Raw genomic sequence first — 21,641 nt, forward strand, 5'->3', positions numbered from 1 at the left:
CGTGTCTGTGCAGAGGATGGGACAGTGCTACAGGATTCCAGGATGGGTCAGGCTGAGAGGGACCACAGCGGGTCCATCTGATGCCACATCCCTGCACCAGCAGAGCCATCCCAGGGCACAGAGCACAGGATCGTGTCCAGACAGCTCCGGAGTATCCCCAGGAAGGAGACCCCGGCCCCTCTCTGGTCTCTGTTCAGGGATGGGCACTGCCCAGGGAAGCTCCTCCTCACGTCCAGCTAAAACTTCCTGAGCATCAGTTCCTGCCCGTTCCTCTGGTGCCATTGCTGGGCCCCCGGAGCAGAGCCTGCTGCACCCTCTGACACCTCCTTTTAGATATTTATTAACGGGCCGTCTCGTCCCGAGGCTGCTGAGCCCCAGCTCCCTCAGCCTTCCCCTCAGATGGCTCCAGCCCCGCCGTCACCTCGGCAGCCCCGAGTGTGCTGTGCCACGGAGCCCGGAGCGGCACACAGCGCCCCGATGTGCCCCGCAGGGCTGAGCAGAGGGGCAGCACCAGCTCCTGCCCTCGCCAGCAGCGCAAGGCGCGGAATCGGCGGGTCCTGAGGGGACAGCGCGGAACTGGCGGGTCCTGAGGGGACAGCGCGGAACTGGCGGGTCCTGAGGGGACAGCGCGGAACTGGCGGGTCCTGAGGGGACAGCGCGGGACTGGCGGGTCCTGAGGGGACAGCGCGGAACTGGCGGGTCCTGAGGGGACAGCGCGGGACTGGCGGGTCCTGAGGGGACAGCGCGGAACTGGCGGGTCCTGAGGGGACAGCGCGGAACTGGCGGGTCCTGAGGGGAAAGCGCGGAATCGGCGGGTCCTGAGGGGACAGCGCGGAACTGGCGGGTCCTGAGGGGACAGCGCGTTCGCACTAAAGGTCCCTCAGGTGAGACCCGCCCGGCCCGCCAGGGGGCGCCGCTGCGCGCAGGCCGCTCAGCCGAGCGCCGAGCGCGCCGGCCCCGGGCCAGCCCGCGCAGCCGCGCGCCGATGCGCCGCGCTGAGGGCGGCGGGATGGCGCTGTGGCGAGGGCTGCGCTGCTGCCGCCGCGCCTTCGCCTGGCTGCCCGTGCTGCTCATCGCGCTGCTCCTGCTCTGGTCCTACTACGGATACGTCTGCGAGCTCTGCCTCGGTGAGCGCCCGCCCGCCCCGGGCCGTGCCTCGGCGCCGCCGGGGCCCCCGCGGAGCTGCGGGCGGGGGGCGCGGCGGGCCGGGGGCTTCGGGCCATTCCCCTTCTCCTCTTCCTCCTCCTTCTCTTTCTCTTCCTTCTCCTCCTCCTCCTCCTCTTTCCCTCCTCGTCTTCCTCGCCTTCTCGCCTTCCTCCTCGTTCTCCTCATCCTCCCTTCATCCTCCTCCTCCTCCTCCCGTCCCCGCGGTGTGAGCGGGGCCCGCCCGCCCCGGTGCCCGCGGGGTCCCAGGCTCCGGTCCCGGCTGTGACCCGCGCACAGGGAGAAACGCTTTAGCACGAGCCGAGTCCTGTTGGGAGTTAGTGAGGGGATTTAGGGCGTGCTGCCCTGTTTTCCGCAGGGTTTGTGTCCCGGGCGGGCTGTGGGTGCTGTTTGTTAGTCCTGAGCCCGGGATTTGTGTGTCCCTGTCAGCGGCGATGTGACGGCTGAGAGCGCTGAGAGGGCGATCCCACAGTGGAAGCCGGTGGTGGTGTGATTTGATAGCGTCCAGATGTGATTTATGGGCTAAACAGTAACAAACATCAGTCTGTGCCCTGCCTTAGAGTCGTTCTATGTTTATGTACCGAAAAGAAAAGAAAGGGGTTACATGAAATCACACTCAGGTGTGCAGTTGTTACAGTAGCACGGAAAACACTACATGTTAGAAGAGGAAGTTTTATGCTGGCTAGTAATTGTATATTTAATGTAGGAGTTTAACTGTATAGTAAGTTGTAAACTTTCTTATGTTTGTTATTTCTGGTTTAGTGTGCTACTAAAAAAGAGTTTCTTCGTCTGGTGGAGAGAAGAGCTGGAAACTTGGATTTGTTGAAGTTGTGAGGAGGAAATGTGGCTCCTCAGGACAGAGTAAGGCAGATAAATGAAAGCAGAGGTCCCAGAAAGGATAGTTTGAGATGTTTGTGGGGCAGCATCTGCCTTCTGGTGCTGCTCAGCAGACGTAAATCAGGTGTTTGTTAGGGTTGGCAGTGCACTGAGACCTGGTGGTTTTTTCTCGATGGGAACTAGAATGAAATGCAGCTTCTCTGGTCTGCTTTAATCAGCAGCTTGGCAAAGCCCCCAAACACTTCATCACATTTATCCCATCCCTGAGACTGTGGGCTGTTTCTTTCAAGAATTCACACAGAATGATATCTCTGAAGTGCATGTAACTGTCATTAGAAGATGTGACAAAAAATGTGGTGTGTTTTCCTGAGACGCTGTGCAAATTCACTAATACTGAATACAAGCTGGTCCCAGATCTCAGTGCAGCTGCCGGAGGAGACTCAGGTGGTTTGAGTGAGGTTTGGATTGGGGCTGTGTTGCTCTGCAAGTGCTGGTTCAGCTGGCAGGAGCTCAGCCCACTGCCTGGAATTACAGCTTAAAATCATTCATTTGCCCACACCCACCTGGTTTGGGGGGAGGGGGGGGGAGGGTGTGGGTTTGCCTCATTTCTCTCTCATCTGTTTGTGTGTGGAGGAGTTTGTCTGTGCAGAAGTCGAAACGACTGAATTATTTCAAGGTTTGAGGATGAACTGTTGGCCTGTGCTGTTACTTGCCAGCCAGGACGTTGCCTCTCTCCACACTTCTAACACAGCAAGGCTTGCTGAGCTGGGTGCCTCTTCTCAGCTGCTGCGAGCCTGTAAATAGTGAGTGCTTTGTCTGGAATCTTGGTTTGCATTTTCAGCTGGGAGCACTGGCAGGGCTGTGGGGGTGATGTCTGGGAAGCATCTCCTGGTGCTGGGCTTGAGCTCTCAGTGCCTGGGGTGAGCGGTGACTCACAGGAGGAGGTCTCAGTTCTTGTTTGGCTGGTGGTTGCTGCCACAGTGACAACAGTGATGCTGCCACAGAACCTTTCATAGCATCTGCGTTCGTGCCCTTTTCTCAGGTGAAATCCTTAGCGAGGCCCTGCTGCAGGTGTGGTCAGGAGGAAGAGCCAGGCAGTGCTTGTGGAAATCTCATCATAGCTTGATTGGCAGCAAACCAAAGGAAAAATTAAAGGTTTCCTGCCGGTCTTGTTTACCTAAAATTGAGTGGGCAGAGACGCAGCAAAGATTCAGTTTCTTTTTTCATCTACATTGCTGCATGTCACAGAGCTTTGACTTCCAGGCAATCGAAATATCACTGAACTCTCTATTTTCTGTTCAAGAAAGCTGTCCTTGTCTCTTCTGTTAAACTTGGACGCTGGCTTTTAAAATAATGGATGGATTTTCAAATAGTCACTCCCAAGAAGGCGTTGGACAATGCACCTTTAGCTGGTTGCTCAAAGGGCTTCTGTCAGCAGGGGCTTTTCTCTCCTTGTGGTGAAGTAAGAAGGGATGGTGCAATTTCTGCTGGTAGGAAGTGTAAAAACAACAAAGCCATTGCAGTTGCTGACTTGACCAAAGCTGAGAAATTGATAACTCTTTAATCCTGCTGATGCAGAAATGCTGTGGGACAGCACAGGTTCCCTCCAGACCAGTAGAAAGCAGCTGCCAGTATGTGGTAAATGCAGCTTGGACAGGTGCTAGAGGAGCCCTGGTGATTTCTCACTGCCACCAGAGGATTGCCTTTGTCATATTTCTGATATAGAACCCACAGAATGTATTTTATAAGCAGGGAAAGCACAGCACAAGTAACAGTGAGTGAACATCTTGCTGTGGGTGTGTGCGTGAGGGAAGAAGAGTTGTTACGGATGCTTTTGGTTTTTGGCTGATCTCTGGGTTCTCTCTTTGCCTCTTGAATTTGAACATTTTTCCTAAAAAGGCTTCATTTCACATAGAAATGTTAATTGTCACAACCTTCTCTGGGATTCATATTTCCTCTGTGGACACTTTTTTTTTTTTCTTTTCCAGTGACTGTGAGCAACCCTGTGGAGAAAGGTACGTGTGATCATTTATTATTTGCCATTCAACCCTTGTGTAAAAGGACTCACAAATCTTCTGGCTGAAATATCAGTAATATTTGCTGTCATTTTTTTAAAGGTACAACCTTTTTCAGTGTTTCCTTCCTATAATTGCACCCTCCTGAGGCACTCAGCCTGCTGCACCTTCTGGGTGCTTCGGGAAATGCTCTGTTCAGTCACAGTCTGGGTAGAACAGGGAAAACCTTTGATCCCTCTGACTCTTTCAGAAAAAGCTGTGTGTGTCTGTGCACACCCACATGCCTCTTCTCCCTTTCTCCCTCACATTTCCAGAGCTGATTTTACAAGCCAAACAGAAAATACTAGTTTCCCATCTGCAGCCCACCTGGCTTTTTTCACTGTTGCATTTGATCTTTCAGTGAAAGCTATTTTTGAAAAGCTTTTTCTCTCAGTTCTGGTGCCCACTAACAGATCCTGAGTCACAGCACAGCAGGATTGCTCAGTGACACTCTTCAGACTGGCATGTTGGTGGAGGTAATGGCCATGTTCTGAAAACAAGGAGTCAGTGGCTATTTTAATATTCTTTCCTGGAGGTGCTTTGGGTGCTTTTGGCTGTTCCAGGTGTTCTCTTGGTGACTTTCTCCTTCAGGGGTTATGAAGGACACAGGTAGGTGTAGTGTGAGCTGTTCCATGAAGAATAGTGCCAGCTGACGTTTAAAGATCCTCCAGATTGCTGCATCCAGTAAATTCTATTTCCCCTATAGAGCAGTTCTAATGTTTGAAAGTGATACAGAGAAACTGCAGAAAGTGGGATGTTAATGACTGCTCAGCAGAAGAAAGTTAATTGTTGCCTAATCTGTTAGTGCATCTCCAGGTCAGCTTCCTCCAGTGTGCTGCTGGGCTGATCAACAAAATTAAACCTGTTGCAAGATTTATCTCCTTCCATAGCAATTAAAAATGCCTCAGCTCCACCTGTAGTGTAAGGATAAGATCTCAAACCAGCTTGGAGCATGAGAATGACTGAGCTGTGATTCACAGCTCCTTCCCACAGTCCATCACATCCCTGTGAGATGTGTCCCATCATTTGCCATCTCATTAGAAAGTCTCACTGATGCATTTGGCCTTTTTTACCAATTTTCACACAGGAAAAGAAGTGTTTTGACATAGTTAAGAAGTGTTTGAGTTTTAGATTTCTCTTTCCAAGTAGTTATTTTAATCTTACTTTCTGGAATTTGAAGCTTAAATGAAATGGGGAAACGAGATTGTTATTGCAATGAAATGATGTGTTTAAATAAAACAATCTTGTGACTTCAATAGTGTCTTAATGAGTTGAATGTTAAAGAAATGGCAAATGCAGCTGAGGGACAGCTCCTTTGGCTCCCTGTCCATGGAGTGCCTGCTAATGACAGAGGCTCTGGAGTCAGGTTTGCATGTTGAGCTAAGACTGCTCTGACATGTGCTGGTTTCACGTGAGAGGGTTGTGTTGCTGGTTTGCAGTTCTTCCTCAGTGATCACAAGCCCTGTTTTGCTCAATTTGAGGGAAGTTTTCCTGCTTTATTGTATCAACTGTGGCAAATGTAGAAGATATTTAAAAAGAAATTAGGCTTTTTCTGGTGATGTAAAGCTCATATTATTTCTCTCTGCTCTCACGAGAAGAAGGTGGTGCAGGAGTGGGCAGTGCACACTCTGCTTCCCATTGCTTTTAGTAGCAATAATACTGAGCCCCAATACTGGGAGGTGCTGGAGCATTGCAGAGCTCACCTTTCCACTGCTCAGCACCAGCCAGTTCTGCTGGGCTTGTGCCTGGGACGTGGGAAGAGACAGGAATCCTGTCATTCCCAGGGATCCACGGTTGTCACCTGCCCTGTGGGACAATTCTCTGACAGCTGCATCTTCCTCACCCACAGAACGGGAGCAGGGGAGGCTCTGAGGTTGGTCACCGCTGAGCCCTGGCATGCTGCTGACCCTGAGCCATAAGGTTTAGCTGGACTGCAATAATGGGTGGCACTGAATGGACAGCTGTCTCTTCCTTTCCTTTTTTTTTGACGCTGTTAAAAAATTGAATTATGCCCATCGTGGATGAAACCTTTGCCTAAGAAGTCATTGCTCTGTTCCTGTTTTTTTTCTTTTCTCGTTTCTAGTGGCCTATCTTGTAGTATTCCATATCCTCTTTGTGCTCTTTGTGTGGACATACTGGAAGTCTGTTTTCACTCTCCCAATACAACCAGGCAAAAAGGTAAGAGTGCCAGCACCTTTCATTCCTTGCAAAACAAAAGCAGAGATGTTAAAGACAACTCAAAAATCCTTCAATCTAGTTGATCAGGAGAGGAGAGTCAGAGGCAAATGTGTTTAAATTCTTCTCAACCAAATATTTACTTTGTCATGTTGCTTGGATTAATAGATTTAATTTTTTTTTCACATTTTGTTTTACCTCTCTATGAGGTACTAATAAAACACTCAGTTTGAGGCAACAGAATGAGGTCAATATTTGTGTGGCACTCCAAATATACACAGCCTGGCTCTGATCCTGATTACAAGAATGTAAATTTATAAATAACAACTAATCCCAGGTTTAAAAATTTAAAAATATAAAGGTTCTTGCTCACTAGAGAGGTGCTGAAGGTGTTATAAAGGTAATGGTATTCATCTAAGGCAGGAATAGGAGCAATTCTAGTTAGTTGTTTTTATGAGCCTTAATTTCACTTTTTCATTTCTTATTGATGTGTGTCAGTATTCTGGCTCTCCAGCACTCTCTGCCTCTGTTTGTCTTTGTAACAACCACATTTCCCCCTGCTTTAACCTCGGGAGTGGGAGGGAACACGTTCCCACCTGAGCTGTGTGTGGGCTGCTCTGTGTGCCCGTGGTGAGTGGCCGCTGCTCTCCTGCAGTTCCACATGTCCTACGCCGACCAGGAGCGCTACGAGAGCGAGGAGAGGCCCGAGGTGCAGCGGCAGATCCTCGCCGAGATCGCCAGGAAGCTGCCCGTGTACACCAGGACGGGGAACGGAGGTCAGCCCCGCACAGAGCCCCAGACAGACACACACACACACACTGCAGCACTCACAGCATCCTGCTCACCAACAGCATTCCCAGGCACCCCCTGATCCCGCTCTCCCTTGCAAACACAAAAAAAGCCTCTAATTCAGCGCAGTGCCAGGTGCTGCCTTTGGGAAGCAAGATATCACCCTTTGGATTTACAGTCCAAAAGCTCACATGTGCTGTCTCTATTGAGAAATAACCAAATCTGTCATAATTTTTACTTAAAATGGAGTCTGGCTTAGAGCTACAGAACATACTTTTGTGACCAGTTTTCTGGACTGTGTTCAGTGATTAAATGCCTGCTGCACTCCCATCACAGCTTAAAGAAATCTGTGTTTATATTGGAGGCCCTGACCTGCTCGTTTCTGTCAGGCAAGCCAAAGAGTTTTGAAGCAGAGAACTGGAATAAATAGGGAATTATCAAAATGAAGTGTAGGTAGTCCGAGTAAATGTGGATGCAAGAGTGCAGCTTTGGTTTGTCACTTTTGAGCTGGCTGTATGGGTTAAGAGTAGGTTTGGGATAGATGTTAGGAAGAAACTCCTTCCCGTGACGGTGGGCAGGCCCTGGCACAGGTTCCCAGAGAAGCTGTGGCTGCCCCTGGATCCCTGGAAGTGTCCAAGGCCAGGTTGGACAGGGCTTGGAGCAGCTTGGGACAGTGGGAGGTGTCCCTGCCCATGGCAGGGGTGGAACAAGATGAACTTGAGAGTCCCTGCCAACCCAAAGCATTCCATGGTTCTATGGTTTTATGCTTTCACTGATTGTTGCCCCATCTGCAAGTCTCTATCAGAATTACGAGTGTTGCTTGCCTGATTGTGACCTGGCAGCAAACACCAGCTCACCTGCTGAAGTGATGGAGGAAAGAAAAAGAATAGTTAGGAAATAAGCACAGTATCCACTGACACATGAAAAAAAAGACACTTTTCCATTGTTTTGTCTCTAATTGCAGGGATTCGGTTCTGTGACAGATGCCAGCTGATCAAACCTGACCGTTGTCACCACTGCTCTGTTTGTGCCATGTAAGTCATTGTCCTTCACCCAGGTGCAGTCACCACAAGGTTCTGTGAGTGGGCTGCTCCTCCACGTGTCTTTTTACACAAAAACCTTCCCCAGGGTCTCTGTTCCAGCTGCAGCCAGCAGTGCTCTAGGGCAGAAATCATTTTCATCTCTTTATCTACACAAAGACCAAGGGCATTAGTTGGTCTTCGAACACTAAGAAATGTTCCATCTTAAAATTTCATCTGCCTTAAACAAACCTAAGAGACAGCACAATTTTGAGTGTCTGCGGTGTAGAAAGCTCACAAAAATTAAAGTTTTGTGTTGATCTGCAGTTGGTAATGAGGTACCAATTAAAAATCTTCAATTTTTCTTTTTTGTCCTTTTGTAGGTGTGTGCTAAAAATGGATCATCACTGTCCATGGTATGTCCTAGATACTGGTTTGTGGTTTTCTGAAAGGAAAGGCTACTTAGATAGATTTCTGTACACCTCTCATATTTTAGGCCATCCATCTCTTTAGTTTGGGAAACTTATAAAATTATTACACTTTGAAATTGCCTGAAATGAAATTTTAACAAATCATTCATGTTTGCTCCATAATGCATATGTAAAAATGCTATTATATTGATAAAATTTAAACCCCAACTACTAATTCACTCCTTAACTATTATTCAAATTTGAAAGGAACTACAGCTTAGCCTTTCCTTTGGGCTCTCAGAGTTTCAGCTGTACTTGGGGTGCTTCCAATAACAACATTTGCACATGGATTGTTTCTGACCTGATGCTGGTCAGAAACAGTCTATGCAGAAAGCTGCATGGATGAGTTGAGCTTTACACCTTTCAGAATTGCTGCCACTACATTTCTTAAATTCCTCTGTTTTTTAAAAAAAAAAAAAAAAAGGAAGATACAAGAATTCAGAAACTACACAAACATTTCCCTACCTGAACCTTCCTGGCAATCAAAATTGTAGACGATTTTCCAAACCCGAGTACTGACACCAACATCCACTGGGGCTTTTTGTAGATCCTCTTGTTCCTTCCTAGAGCTGTCCTGTGCATGGGGAGCTCTAACCAAGTGTGGGGTTAATCGGGCTCCGTGTAAACAGACAGGCAGGGGTGAGGTGGCTGCTGGTGTTTGCAAAGGAGTGAAGTAGCACAGAACTCCCAGCTCTGATTGCCTTGGCAGACGAGACCCAGAGAGAGGAACGAGCTGCTGCCTCTGTGAGCCCTTTACCTGCGGTACCAGCCTTAAAACAATTCCAGCAACCTGAACGGTGCTCCTCCCTGGCCCGCAGGAGGGGTTGGAGTGGAGCGCAGAGCCAGCGGTTCTGTTCCCTCTCGGCCACTAAGGGGAGCTGCTCGTTGCCAAACTCGGTTGTGTCATCCCGGGGTTTCAAAGCCCCCAAAGCGGTCGTGCTCTTTGTGTTACAACCACTGTGTGCTGCACAAATGCTGATTTCAACTTTGCTTTTGTCCTCCAGGGTGAATAACTGCATTGGATTTTCTAACTACAAATTCTTTCTACTGTTCTTAGCCTATTCTCTGTTGTATTGCTTGTATATTGCTGCAACAGTCTTCAAGTATTTCATTAAGTATTGGACAGTAAGTCATGAAATCCGGTTACTTTTTCATCTCCTGTCAGTCTCGTGGGCTTTGGTGACTCTCGGTGCTTTGCTGCTCTCAGGCAGTGGAGGGGCTGCATTTTCCTGGCAGGTGTTTCCTGCGCCCTTTGGGACTCCACCTCCTGTTAGGTGTCCAAGATGCACCAAGCAAGAAGCAAGCAGACATGAGGAATTGCAGACTGTAGATCACTTTCTGGCAGAGAGGCTCTCTCCCCTGCCCTTGTGTTTGCATGGGTGTCCCTTGGGAGGTTTGGCATTGATGTGTAAGATGCTGGCGTTGATTTGTACATTTATTGAAAAGAAAAAAATGGGTCAAAAACCTTGTTCATTTTCTAACCCCCATAAGCCTCTTTTCTCAACTGAAAAGCTGAATGAACCAAAGGAGGCTTTTGTGCCGTTACTACTGATTGTTTCTATGAAAGCAAGGCCAGCTGACAGCTCCAGTAAGACACTGGCCCTTGGCCTCTATTTCTGTCCCCTCTGCTCAATAACTCTGTATGCTTGTGTTTAAGTACCTTTGCTGTGCACTGATTGTTCCCCGCACTCAGCAAGGCACAGCCCTGAGCCCTGGAGGCCCCCAGAGCCTGCCTGTGTCACTGTGTCACTGCTGGGCACCTCTGGCTCTTCTGCTGGAGAGGGAAAGGAGCCTTTCTTCTGCCTGGAAGGTCCCACTTGGCTTTTAAACTTTCCCCATCCATCTGCTCCGTTCTAACACTCCCCAATAGCTGCAGATGTGGAGGGCAGGTTTCTGTGGGCTTACCTTGAGCAAGGTGCAGAATTTTGATGTGTGCACAGGAAACTCAGCAGAACTTAACCAGGGCTTCAAGAGCTCCTGCCTGCTCCTTTCCCACAGGCACAGAGTGTTCCTCAGGCCCAGCTGGGCAGCTGTGCTGGGCTGGCTCTGAGCCATACCAAGAGTTAATAACACCCCCACTCTTTGTGCTGTGCTACAGGAGGGGAAATGAACCACATTCATTTCTTTTGTCTCTTTTTGCTTTTTGTAGTAAGGTTGGCTTTTGTCTGTAAAAATTTAAGAACTCCCAATAGGAGTTTTAGAGTTATATTTCTAAGCACAAATAATTTCCATCTTTAATTTGTTCCTATCACTTGTTCTGTGTTGCTTTCCCTTCCAGGGTGAGCTGACCAATGGACGTTCCAAATTTCACATCCTTTTCCTTCTCTTTGTGGCAGTCATGTTCTTTGTAAGCCTCATGTTTCTGTTTGGCTACCACTGCTGGCTCGTCAGCAGGAACAGATCCACCCTAGGTAAGGTTCTTCTATCTGTTCCTTCTAGTGAGACACACCAAAGGTGGTGTAAGAAGGAAAAAAAAAAAAAAAAAGAGAAGAAAAAAGGCATTTGTTCTATTCCTGTACATTCCTGCTGGTTTGTGAGGGGAGGAAGATTTAAGATCTTGGTACAAGCTGCAGAAATTTGTCACTGCAAATGAGCTGCATTTATTAGCTGGTGTGACAAAAGCTTTGTTAGGGAAACCAGAGCCTTAAAGTGTAGAAGTCCAATTATAAAAGTGTTATGCATATGTAAAAGTACATTTGCTCTGAAATGAGTGCAGCTCTTCAGGAATAATGGTTTGTTATATTCCTGTGCTGAGATCCATCCCAACCTGCATGGTGAGCTTGGGAAACAGTGTCCATCTTTACTGATAAAGGCAAAGAAGTTGCGACTGTAAAACCAAAGAAATTATCATCTAAAATAGTATAATTTTGCCAAAATTTCTTTGACTTTCCTCAGATAAATGTTCAACTTCCAAAGCTTTTGGGATAAAGTTTTGTAACAAAACAGACACTCTCAAGAGTGAGCAAATATTCTGATTTTATCAAGTTATTTACTTCAAAAGTCATTTCATGGGGCACTGAAGCTCATCTATCCCAAAACATCAGACCTGTGCAGCAGCTGAGAAGGGAAATCAAACCGTTCCTAAGGCACTCAAGGTTCTTCTCTCCTCTCTTCTCTTAATTTTATGCCTCACCAGAACCCAGTTTATTTGCATTTGTTTGTCCCTAGTGCTTGTTCATTGTAACATTAATGAATGAGGTGATTTAAATCTGCAGTGCCACTTCTGGAATATGCACTGAAGACCAACCTACTTCATTCTGCAGAGCTTTTTACCTAGAAACTTTTACCCTCTGGCTTTCATCAAGTCCCACAGAAAGATCTTTTAACTCCTTTCCCTGGATGAAACAGCCCATTGTGGGTTGGTTTGACTGTTCTCCAGGTTCAGTTGGACAACCAAACTCCTGCCTTCAGTTGGAAAGTCTTTACAGGCTTTGCTAAATGGGAAAAACCATTATTTTGAAACTGAAATTTATTTTTATAATCTGTTAAATCATGTTGTCTTTAGATGGCTACAAGATACACAACCTTGTTTCAGAGTGTTTGCAATTGATTTTCATTTTTTTCCCACTGAAATTGCCTCTGTTTGCAGAGGCTTTCTCAGCTCCAGTGTTTCAAAATGGCCCAGATAAAAACGGATTCAATCTTGGCTTTGTGAAGAATCTCCAGCAAGTGTTCGGGGAAGAAAAAAAGCTCTGGTTGCTGCCTATTGCCTCTAGGTAAGTAACCCTGCTAAAAGCTGAAGTGCTAAAAGCTGATATAATTACAGGTTTTTGCATTTATGTACAGGTTTAGGTCACAGGAAAGTGGGATTTTTATGTGTCTTTCAGTAAGAGTTGGGGCCATTTTCTGTTGGGTGTCAGTCAAACGCAGGTGAGATTTCTGCCCTGAAGAATCTGTGGGATAAATGATACAGTTTGTACCTATGAGTTGCTTCTTTTTCATAAATGTTTTCCCTAGTTCCCCTGTCACTCCTAACTGCCCACAAGTTAATTTTTCCAGGGTTTTTGTATTCAAATTGCTTGATCAAATTAGCCCATTTCCCTTCTGCTAAAAAAATTACTTGATTCCAGGCCACAAGTTTCAACTTTTGCACTCCAGAGACCTTGCAAAAATGGAGAACCAGGAAGAAAGATAAACATGGTACTTTTCAAAGCTTAAAGATGATTTTAAGTAAACATGGGAAAGACTGGCAGCAGAAAAGATGCAGAGAAATTGTCCTCTTTTAGAGTCACTTGCTGCTTTTGTAGTGTCCCTCTGTGCCTTTCTCCTCTCAGCCAGGGGGATGGACATTTCTTCCCAATGAGAGCCCTGAGTGAAGCCCGGAACCCTCTCCTGACAAATGAGGAGCAGTGGGAAGAGGATGGGATAGATGAAGAGCCTCAGGGTAAGGAAATTAGTGAAATTAGTTATCCTGGCCCACAGTGGCCAATAAATGAATTAAAAGAGCTAATCAAATAAAAACTGTGTTGGTGAAGTCCCTGGGCAGCTCTGACGTGATTAATGAGCAGAGATTAAAAATAAACTCTGCTTTGGAAACAATTATTTCTTTTTTTTAGCAACTTCCTGCTTGCAAGTGAATGAACTTAGAGGGTGTTTCAAGGGTTAGAGAAACTGAAGTTGCCACAAACTGAGAGTATTTGCATATAAATGTTGCTGCATGCAGCACAGTTATTTGGGATGTAAAGTGGTGCCTGCAAGAAGGAGAATATTTGGATTTTTTAAAGTGTATTTAACCTCTGAGAGTGTGTGAAAACAGACATGCAAACACCTGAGTGCAGGGATACATTTAGGAAGCTGCTTTATACTTTTTTTTCTTTATTACCAGAGTAAATTTACCTGCTGTCCCTGGTTGGTTCTATACACTTTGGTACTTACACAAGGTAATAACACAAATGACTTTTTAAAACCAACAAAATTGGCTTTTAAAATAGCAAACTGTGGCATTCCTGTGAATTTTTAATGATGCTTAAAAATAACTCCTTTAGGAATGAGTCAGAGCTTCTTCCAGTTTTTACAAACTTTAAATCCTCTGAATAAATAATTAATTCTTCCATATGAAAATGGTGACAGTGAGGTGATTTTTGGCTCGATCAGACCCCAGATTATGGTCTGGAGCTTTTATGAAGTCTCCCAGTTTATAGTGCTTATAAAATAACTGACATTTCCAGGCAGTTGGACTGGATGATCACTGTGGGTCCTTTCAACTGAAACATTCAGATTCTCTCTTACACAACAGAGAAAAAAAAAAAAAACTTAAGCCAGTAAAAATGTCTAACCAGAAAGACCTGAAATGTTCCATTAAAACTGCAAGACCTTGATTTGTCTTTGTGGCTTTAAAGCTTGTGACTTGGGTATGAAATAAATAAAGCCAAGAATAGAGTAATCTCAGTTAAAAACAGCTGTTCAGTTCTCTCTGACAAGTGGCTGTCTATTTTTGTTTGTAATTATCCTTAAAAACACAATCCCATGCTTGGTGAAAAATGTATTCTCAGTGAGAAAACCAGATTTATTTACCTCTAAGTGCTTTGGTTTCCACAGGTTCTGGGGAAGCCTCGTCCCTTGCCATAGAAAGGGAGACATAGCAGTGTGAGAGCACAGCGGTGTAAAGCTGGATCAAAAAGGTCAGTGTTTCTTTATTTCCCTCAAAAATACTGCTCTGCAGGGAGTGGGGAGGTGATGTTGAATAGGTTGGGGCTTGAGCAGAAAAATCTTTCTCCAGCTTGCCCAGAAATCCCTTCTCCAAGGGGCCCTGAGAGGAAGCAGAGGCTGTCAGTGGCCCTGGGCTGGTGCTGGCACAGGTGACACCAGAGCCACCAGCACTCTGTGAAGGGCAGGACACCAACCCTGCAGCTGCTCTGGGAGACACGGCAGGAATGAGCCTTGCTCTGAGTTGTACAGTGGCAAGATGGAAGTTGTGGGATCCGCGGGAGGTGTGGGAAGGTGCAAAGTGTTAAACTGGAGCTGAGCACAGCCACGCTGCAGCTGGGAACACAAGGAGGTGCCTGGTAATGTCACATCAGCTGTCACTCTTCTCCAGGCCTTCTCTTCCCCTGGAAAAGGTGGGTCCCACACCAGCTGGGGCAGGTGCTGCTTCCAGAACATTCCCTGCTCTGCCCCCTCTGCTGGCTTGGAGAACAGGGGAGATGCCCCCCACACATCCTGCCCCAGGAGCTGCAGGCAGTGAGGAGGACACAGTGTCCTGCTGTCCCAGGGGAATGGAACTGGCTGATATTCCAGGGGCATCCTGTGCTGTCCCACAGGCAGGAGGTGGCATTGGCAGCTGCAGTTTGCCCCTCTCAGTTCCAAGGCAGTCAGTAACTGTGGTGTGGCAGAGCTGTGCAGTCCCTGCCTGGCGGCCCTGGCAGACAGGGCTCCTCCACACTGCTGTCAGTGCCCTTCTGGCACTTTAGGAGTCCACCTTGTTCCACTGAGGAAAACCTCAGAGTGTTTTTCTGTCAGCAGTGAGGGCTGCATCCTGCCATCCCACCAGGGCAGGCAAAATCAGCATTTTCCTGCTGCTCTTCCTGGCTTTAAAATGACTCCCAAAGCCCAGATCAGCCCTCAGCCCCTCAGAACAGCAGTGCTGTGGTTGCACATTTGTGTTCCTTTAAATTTCAGCTTCCCTCTCAGGAGCCAACATCCCTTCTCTTGGCAAGGACTTCAGTTTTGAGGGGCAGAAAACAGGTGGATCTTCACGATGAGAAAACATCCTGAAGTATTGTCTGATGGGAATCTGCATTCTAGAGTGCTTCTCCAGGAATCCTGCTGCCCAGATGTCCCAAGGCTTTAGAAGTTTAAGTTACAGAATTAACAGAACGCTTTTACAGAGTGATTCTGGCCAATCTTCTTTGGCCTGCTCTCTTTATTTTATAAATACTCTATATTTTTTATTCAAAACAGGTAAAAAAATGTCAATGCGAGTGGATTTCCAAAGGCCTTTTCATTTTGCAAATATCAGGGACTCGAGCTCTTGAAATTCTTCCAAGCCATAATATTCTTGGGGATGGTTATTAATTTTGAGGCTGATTCTCCAACCTTCTCTGACAAGTGGCATTTTCTAATGTGTTTAAATTCTGAGTCAGTTCAGCTCAATGCAAGACAGACCCAGTTAAATCTGGCACTAAATTGGTAGCTGAATGTAAGAGTGTTGAAAGCAAAAGTGCTGAACATGCACATGTACGTGTGCAGCTGTGAATGAAAATAAAATCTTCACATTGCCAGTATCAAGAGTCAAGAATATTGTGGCCATAGATTTTTTAAAAACCTTTTTTTTTTTATAGGAGAGTACTATTGTCTTAGAGTTTGGGTTATAGTGCTTTTGTATCCTACTTGCAGGCTCCTAAAATGCAAAATGGAACTCCAGACAGTCCAGTTTGCATTAATTCCTAGGGCTAAAGTATCATCTCGTTCCTGGATCAGTGTTTGATGGAGATTTGTGTGTTGATGCAGTCAGAAAGGAAGATGTGAATTCGAAACATGCACTGAAAATATGGTTCCAGGAGTCGTGTTCGGAGTTTACACTCCACAGGAGTGGCCTGAACCCCAAAATGCTGAAGACACAATTGATTTATTTTTTTCAGACTTCTTCCCAGCTCAGTGCACTGACTGGCTTCAGGGATTTCTGCACTAAGAGTTGATCAGAGTTGTTTCTGCATTTTGCTGCATTTGCAGTCAAAGAGGTGTTTCCCTGTCTTTGTTCTGGGGAATGGAACTGAGACTTGGCTGGCCAGATTATGGACATTTTTCTAGACCCAAGTCCTTCTTTTTATCTGCATGATTCAGCCCAGTCCATCATTCTTGTTTGAATTAGGTGCATGCTAAAAGTATTGGTGTACTACTGCCTCTAAGATCATTTAGTATCATTTCCTATCCCATTTTTGTGTTTGTTTGTCAGCCCACTGGTGTTGGCAGTGACTACAGGAGGAGCTGTGCATGTCAGGAGAAAGGAGCTGATGAGTGAGTTTGGTGATGGAGGCTTTGCCTACAGACTAAACCCCTTTTCCCTCTGTTCCTCTGCTGCTGCCGCCACAGGGAGTGTGTGTGTGAGCCAGGAGAGCCTTGCAGAGGTTCCTTCCCTAGGAGAAGGTGTTTAACTCCTGGCTGATCCGTGCCCTGTGGGCAGGAATTTTGTCCCTCAGCTTGTGTGGAGCAGGCAGTGCTGACCCCTCTGCGATGTCTCGCTGCTGAGTTTGCTTGGGAGGGGCCAAGGTGGGCTGGCCCAGGCTCCTGTGGGTCTGTGTCTCTCCTCAGGGTGGCCCTGAACACCGAAAGTGTTCCTGCTTCAGCCACCTGAGCCCCATCTCTTGAGGGGCTCTGTCACCAAATGGCTGCTGAGTGCTGGAAGGGCTTTTCCTGTCCATCTAAAGCTGCATTTCTCATTTAAATCTGGTGTTGGACCTTGTGCTGTGCGCGGTGCAAGGTGGCAGCTGAGTCAATCCCCTCATTCCTGGCAAAATGTGCTCTGGAGGGGGAGCTTGAGAGGATGATGGCAGCTAAACACAGCCAGAATTTAGCACCTACAGAGGTGCTATTTGTGCCTTTAAAAACTTTAAATTCCTTGTGTATAGAACCAGGAAGATGATTTGGTGATTTTCTATTCCATCCTGTGAGAGCTTGTGGATTTACAGGAGTTTTCTGAGCAGGTGTTTGTGCCCTGCCTGGGTTTGGTTCTGGGTACAGCCCTGCCATGATTTGAGTTGTTTCTGTGCCAGGCAGCAGCAGCAGAGCTGTGCAGGAGCTGCCCTGCCTGCTGCTGCTGCACTGCTCGTTAGGGAGGACAGAAAATCAGCTTTTGTCTTCTCATACTAAGCCAGATATCTTTATGATGGCACAGGTACCAAGCTCAGCTTGAGAAAGGGTTTTAAATGTTTCCAAGTGACTTTTATTCAGTCACTTTTCTTGTAATTAATTATGGTCATTTCTTCCTTTTCCCTCAGAGCAGCTCAGCCTCCCATGGTTGTAACAAACTCTTGTCCAGGTAGAAACAATAGAAAGTTTATCACTTCAGAGCCACTTCTCAATATCCACACATCAGATGCTGGCAAGCCTCATGAAACGTGAAACAAACCCAAAAGTTGTGTAAAATGAGGGAGAACAAAACGGGGAAAACCCACAGGTCTGAGTGAGCAGCTCCATTTTGTTCCCTTCTGCTCACTTAAGGCGATATCCTATTTTACCCCTGGCCTTTGTCCTTTTTATGCTGAGTAAATGCACTGGAAAACAGGAGTTCCCCAGGCTGCTGTGGTCCCTGCTGCAGGTGACAAAGGAGAGAACATTCAGCCCAGTCGTGTGGTAGCTCTTTTTAACCTGCAAAGGGCTCTTCAGGGGAAACCCACTGCAGCACCTCCTTTGTTTTCCATGCCCTGGTCCTCATCCAGAGGCTCTCCACCACCATCATCCCTGACGGCAAGGGCTGTAACACCAAACCTCTCTGCTTCCTGCCCTGCCTGTGCTGGTGTCCCAGCATTCCAGGTGTGCTCTGAGCCCCGTGTGTGCCAGGAGCAGCCCGAGTGTTCCCGCTGGGACTGTCACCAGTGTTCCCCGTCACTCTCTGGGTGTGTGCTGTGCTGCAGTTCCATTCAGAGAACCGGAGGATTGTCCAGGTTTGGGTCTCAGTCCTGGTGCTGAAGTCACTTGTGTGACTGCAGGTGTTCCACTCCGGCCTGGAGCAGTGTGGAGGCAGCAAGGGAACTGCCTCGAGCCCCTCCAGGGGCTCTTTTCTCTGCTCACCTTTGGATCTGCACTCCAGCTTTCTCAGCTAGGAGCAACTTGTCCAAGTGATGTCACCATGGGAAAGGAGGGAATGCTCTTGTTGGACTTTGCTGTGATGCCTCCGTTGTTTTCCCTCTACTCCTGGCTTCATCCTCTAAAATAACTGACCACTAACAGCCACCTCCTCACCTCTCCCCCTTCTCTCCCATTTCCATTCAGGTACAAAACGCTCCGGAGTATTGTATTGATGTTTCTCGGTGTGAAATTGTCTAGGTCCAGTCCTGGGCCAGCGAGTCCTGCCCAAGGAACCAGGACTTGTGCAACCCTCAGTGCACTGCCAGGTTTCTCTTGCTGAGTTGGAAGTTTTTGGAGCAGGATGATGTTGTTTTCCTTGAAGCAGGGAGCAGTTCTGTATGTGTGAGGAGGCTGTACCCAGTGTGTGTGTGGGGTGCAGTCACTGGTGAGAATCAGGAAACTTCCAAATCTCACTATGCAATGAATGTTTGCTTCCTGGGACAAACAGGAATGGATTCAGCAAAATCCACACCAGCTGCAGCTCTAGTTCTGGATGCTGGTCTGGACTGAAAGCACAACTTGATGCATAAAGTCTGTAATATGATATGAATGTAAAATGTCCAGGGGAAAAAATAAAAAATACTGGTTTTCCCCCTGAATTTCGCTATGAAGAATGATGTGCTGGACAGTTACTCTGTGCACAGTTACTCTGCTGAGCAGTTACTCTGTGCACAGTTGTTACTCTGTGCAGAGCTGGTGCACTCACGGAAAGGTTTAATGAGCAGGGGAAGGAGCCTCTGCTGACCTTGTTTATTAAGCCAGAATTAATTAACTCAGAAGGGTCACGTTTTCTGCTCAGTGACTCCTGTGGTACAGATTTCTGAAATGGATCCACAGTACTTGAAAATACCTCAATTTTATTGATATTTTTCCAATTCTATCAGCCTCTGCTTTAATACAGGACAGCTGCAAACCTGAACTCATTATGAACAGCTGACTGAAGGTGTTGGCATGGCAGAGGGGCCGTTTTCATTCCCAGCCTGCTCTGCCTGACCCTGCTGTGGCTCTGCCGTGGGCTCTGCCAGCCCAGTGCTGCATTCCCTGCCCTGCTCACACCACTGAGCTCACACCCACTGCTGCAGGGTTTTACTCTCCTGTCCTTTCTCCCTCCCACTTGGAGTCTTCCCTCTTCCTCCTGAACATACTGTTAGATATTTTCAGCTTTGAGCTGCTTATGCTGGTTTTTTGGGTACTGTGAAGTACTTTGGGTGTCATTTTATGCAGTTGTGCCACGTATTTTATTTGTAATTAATTGGTTTGTGTTTCCCATCGTCAGGCCCAGCTGGCTTTGCTTAGAGCAGGATCCCACTTCCTGCATTTTCTCTTTCCTAAAAACCTCATTTCTTCATTCCCTAGCTTCTGTTTGGGATGTAAACCTTGTGAAATAAAATGTAAGTTTACATTTCAAATACAAACCTGTAAGTTGCTCATGCCTGCATGCTCCTTAAAATACTATTTTTTTCTGTATGAGGTTTTAAGATTTACAGCAGCATTTGTAAAACTTCAGTGGGTAACAGCCATTGTTTAATAAAAAAGGAAATTACGTTAAGAAGGGGGGAAAAAACCACGACCCCGTAAAAATCCAACAAAAAGGACAAAGGGATCATCTCTCCTTCTTATTTGAGCTGTGCTTGAAAAGAAATGGCTGCTTGCAGCCAGTGCTGGTGTCAGAGAGCCCTTGGAACACGCAGGTACCCAACCTGACAGCTTCCCTGCTGTTCCACAACTTCCTGAAGCACCTCCTTGAGTTAAACCTCAGACTGAACCCCACAGGAAGCCTGAAAGCCAACACAATCCCCCTCCCCCTCTCCTTTTGAACCTGGGGAAGGTGTGTGCAGCCTTCTCAGCACTTCCTCTGTAAGACAAACAGAAGTTCACAGGGAAAGTGTTGGTCTGTTGTTCCCCCCCCAACCTTTTCTGGAGGATCCAGGAGCCTCCAGGCTGTGTCCCAGAACTCCCTGGGCAGCTGCAATGCTGCTGATGTCATGGACTGCTGCACTGGTGCAGGTGACCTTCCCTGGGACAAGGCTGTGACTGCTGGGGTGGGGAGGTGGAACCTCTTGTTCCTCTGCACTCACAGAGCTGCTCCAGAGTGATTCCAAATCCCTTGTTGGAGCAGGGAACATTGGCTTAGGACCACAGGAAATAGGAAAGGTCTTGTTATTTTATACATTTATAATCTGCCAGCTCAGATGGCCGCTCCTCATCTGGAAATGCTGTTTGTGGTGCAGATGGGTCCCTCAAAGATAGAAGTGAGCTAAATCTCAGGATCAGAGAATGGCAGAGCCGTGGTGTTGTCGGTGTCGCAGGAGGGTTTAACTTCCAGAAAAGCCAGGGGGTTTCATGCACTGGAAAATGGGGCGGGGGCTGCTGTGGGATCCCTTTGGGAGCTCACTCAGGGCAGGATCAGCACTGCCACTGTCCACTGGGAACAGCAGCAATCCCCTGCAGTGGCTGTAACTGCATCCAGCTGTTCTTTAGGAGCCCAGCACGGCCTGGGGCTGGCAGCTGTTCCACTCACAACTGGTTCATACACATCCCTCCCCACTAATCCATTGGGAAGTAATGATTTTCCAAGGTATGTCACTCCAGGATTGCTGCCCACCTTCGGGGTGTTGTGTTCAGGAGTTTAATGCTGCTGCTGCTGCTGGCATTGAGACTTTTGATATCAAATGGGTTTTTACAAAAGCTTTGGATACTCGTTTTTACTGTCGGACCAATGTTCTGACTTTGCTGATGCTCTGTGGAGTTTCACTGGCATTTTCCAAGTGTTTGTACAGTTTCTACAGCTGAATATCCTGTATGTTCTGCTTTGTTGTTTTTTATTATGGTTTATACTGCACTGCAGGCAAGGACTGCATTAAAACCATTTTTGGCTAATTCATTAGACTTGTGAGTGCTTATTTCCTATGCTCGAGCTAAACATTCCCTCTCTGGAAGTGTTACAGAACTTTAATGAATTGAATTGCTGCTTGGAAGAGGGAAGGTTCTTTATCTGTGACAAAAAGATGCGTTGGTGGGGGCAGCCCAGACCTCAACACTCACCTGATGAGAGGTAAGGACACTCCTTGAGACAACATTCCCTGATCCTGCAATTGTAGAATATGGATACATTTTAAAATAATAATGGTTTCTATTGTATTTATGGATTTCCCCAAAGTTACAGTAAGGGGAGGTACTGGCCAGCTGGGTGTGGTGTACTTAACACCAGGGGATTTAAAGAAAAAGGGTTTGGCTGCAGAGTGATGTTCAACGTGACCCAAACAAAGAGTGCTCTGGGGCTTTGGAAAGGCTGCTGAGCCCAGAGGACCACGCTTGCCTTTTGGCTCTGGTGCTCTGTGATCAGG

The 21,641-nt window shown here is 47.1% G+C and overlaps 1 protein-coding gene across 3 annotated transcripts; it reads left to right on the forward strand.

Annotated features, from left to right (window-relative positions):
• The first annotated feature begins 985 nt into the window (after positions 1-985).
• ZDHHC15 (zinc finger DHHC-type palmitoyltransferase 15) lies at positions 986-21,174 on the forward strand. Of its 3 annotated transcripts, XM_066202698.1 has the most exons (12): positions 986-1,127; positions 3,990-4,016; positions 6,139-6,233; positions 6,886-7,006; positions 7,984-8,053; positions 8,422-8,454; positions 9,513-9,633; positions 10,787-10,919; positions 12,098-12,224; positions 12,783-12,892; positions 14,047-14,129; positions 15,127-21,174. In XM_066202698.1, the coding sequence occupies exons 1-11, from the start codon at positions 986-988 to the stop codon at positions 14,088-14,090; spliced, it is 1,023 nt and encodes a 340-aa protein (XP_066058795.1). In that variant the 3' UTR covers positions 14,091-14,129; positions 15,127-21,174. The 3 variants fall into 3 exon arrangements, with proteins under 3 accessions (XP_066058795.1, XP_066058794.1, XP_066058796.1); XM_066202697.1 differs by lacking the exons at positions 10,787-10,919; positions 12,098-12,224; positions 12,783-12,892; positions 14,047-14,129; positions 15,127-21,174 and having other exon boundaries at positions 9,513-10,778; XM_066202699.1 differs by lacking the exons at positions 986-1,127; positions 10,787-10,919; positions 12,098-12,224; ... (1 more) ...; positions 14,047-14,129; positions 15,127-21,174 and adding an exon at positions 2,441-2,804 and having other exon boundaries at positions 9,513-10,778.
• Positions 21,175-21,641: the final 467 nt, after the last annotated feature.

This window comes from Chamaea fasciata, unplaced genomic scaffold, assembly GCF_029207755.1.
Source record: "Chamaea fasciata isolate MVZ Bird 193981 ecotype frontalis unplaced genomic scaffold, bChaFas1.0.hap1 SCAF_22, whole genome shotgun sequence".
NCBI lineage: Eukaryota > Metazoa > Chordata > Aves > Passeriformes > Sylviidae > Chamaea > Chamaea fasciata.

Excerpts from the sequence above, each read along its gene's own strand:
- ZDHHC15 (XM_066202697.1), top strand. The coding sequence starts at position 986 with ATGCGCCGCGCTGAGGGCGGCGGGATGGCGCTGTGGCGAGGGCTGCGC. Across the intron at positions 7,007-7,983 it reads CACCAGGACGGGGAACGGAG|GGATTCGGTTCTGTGACAGA; the intron begins GTCAGCCCCGCA and ends CTCTAATTGCAG. Across the intron at positions 8,054-8,421 it reads CACTGCTCTGTTTGTGCCAT|GTGTGTGCTAAAAATGGATC; the intron begins GTAAGTCATTGT and ends GTCCTTTTGTAG.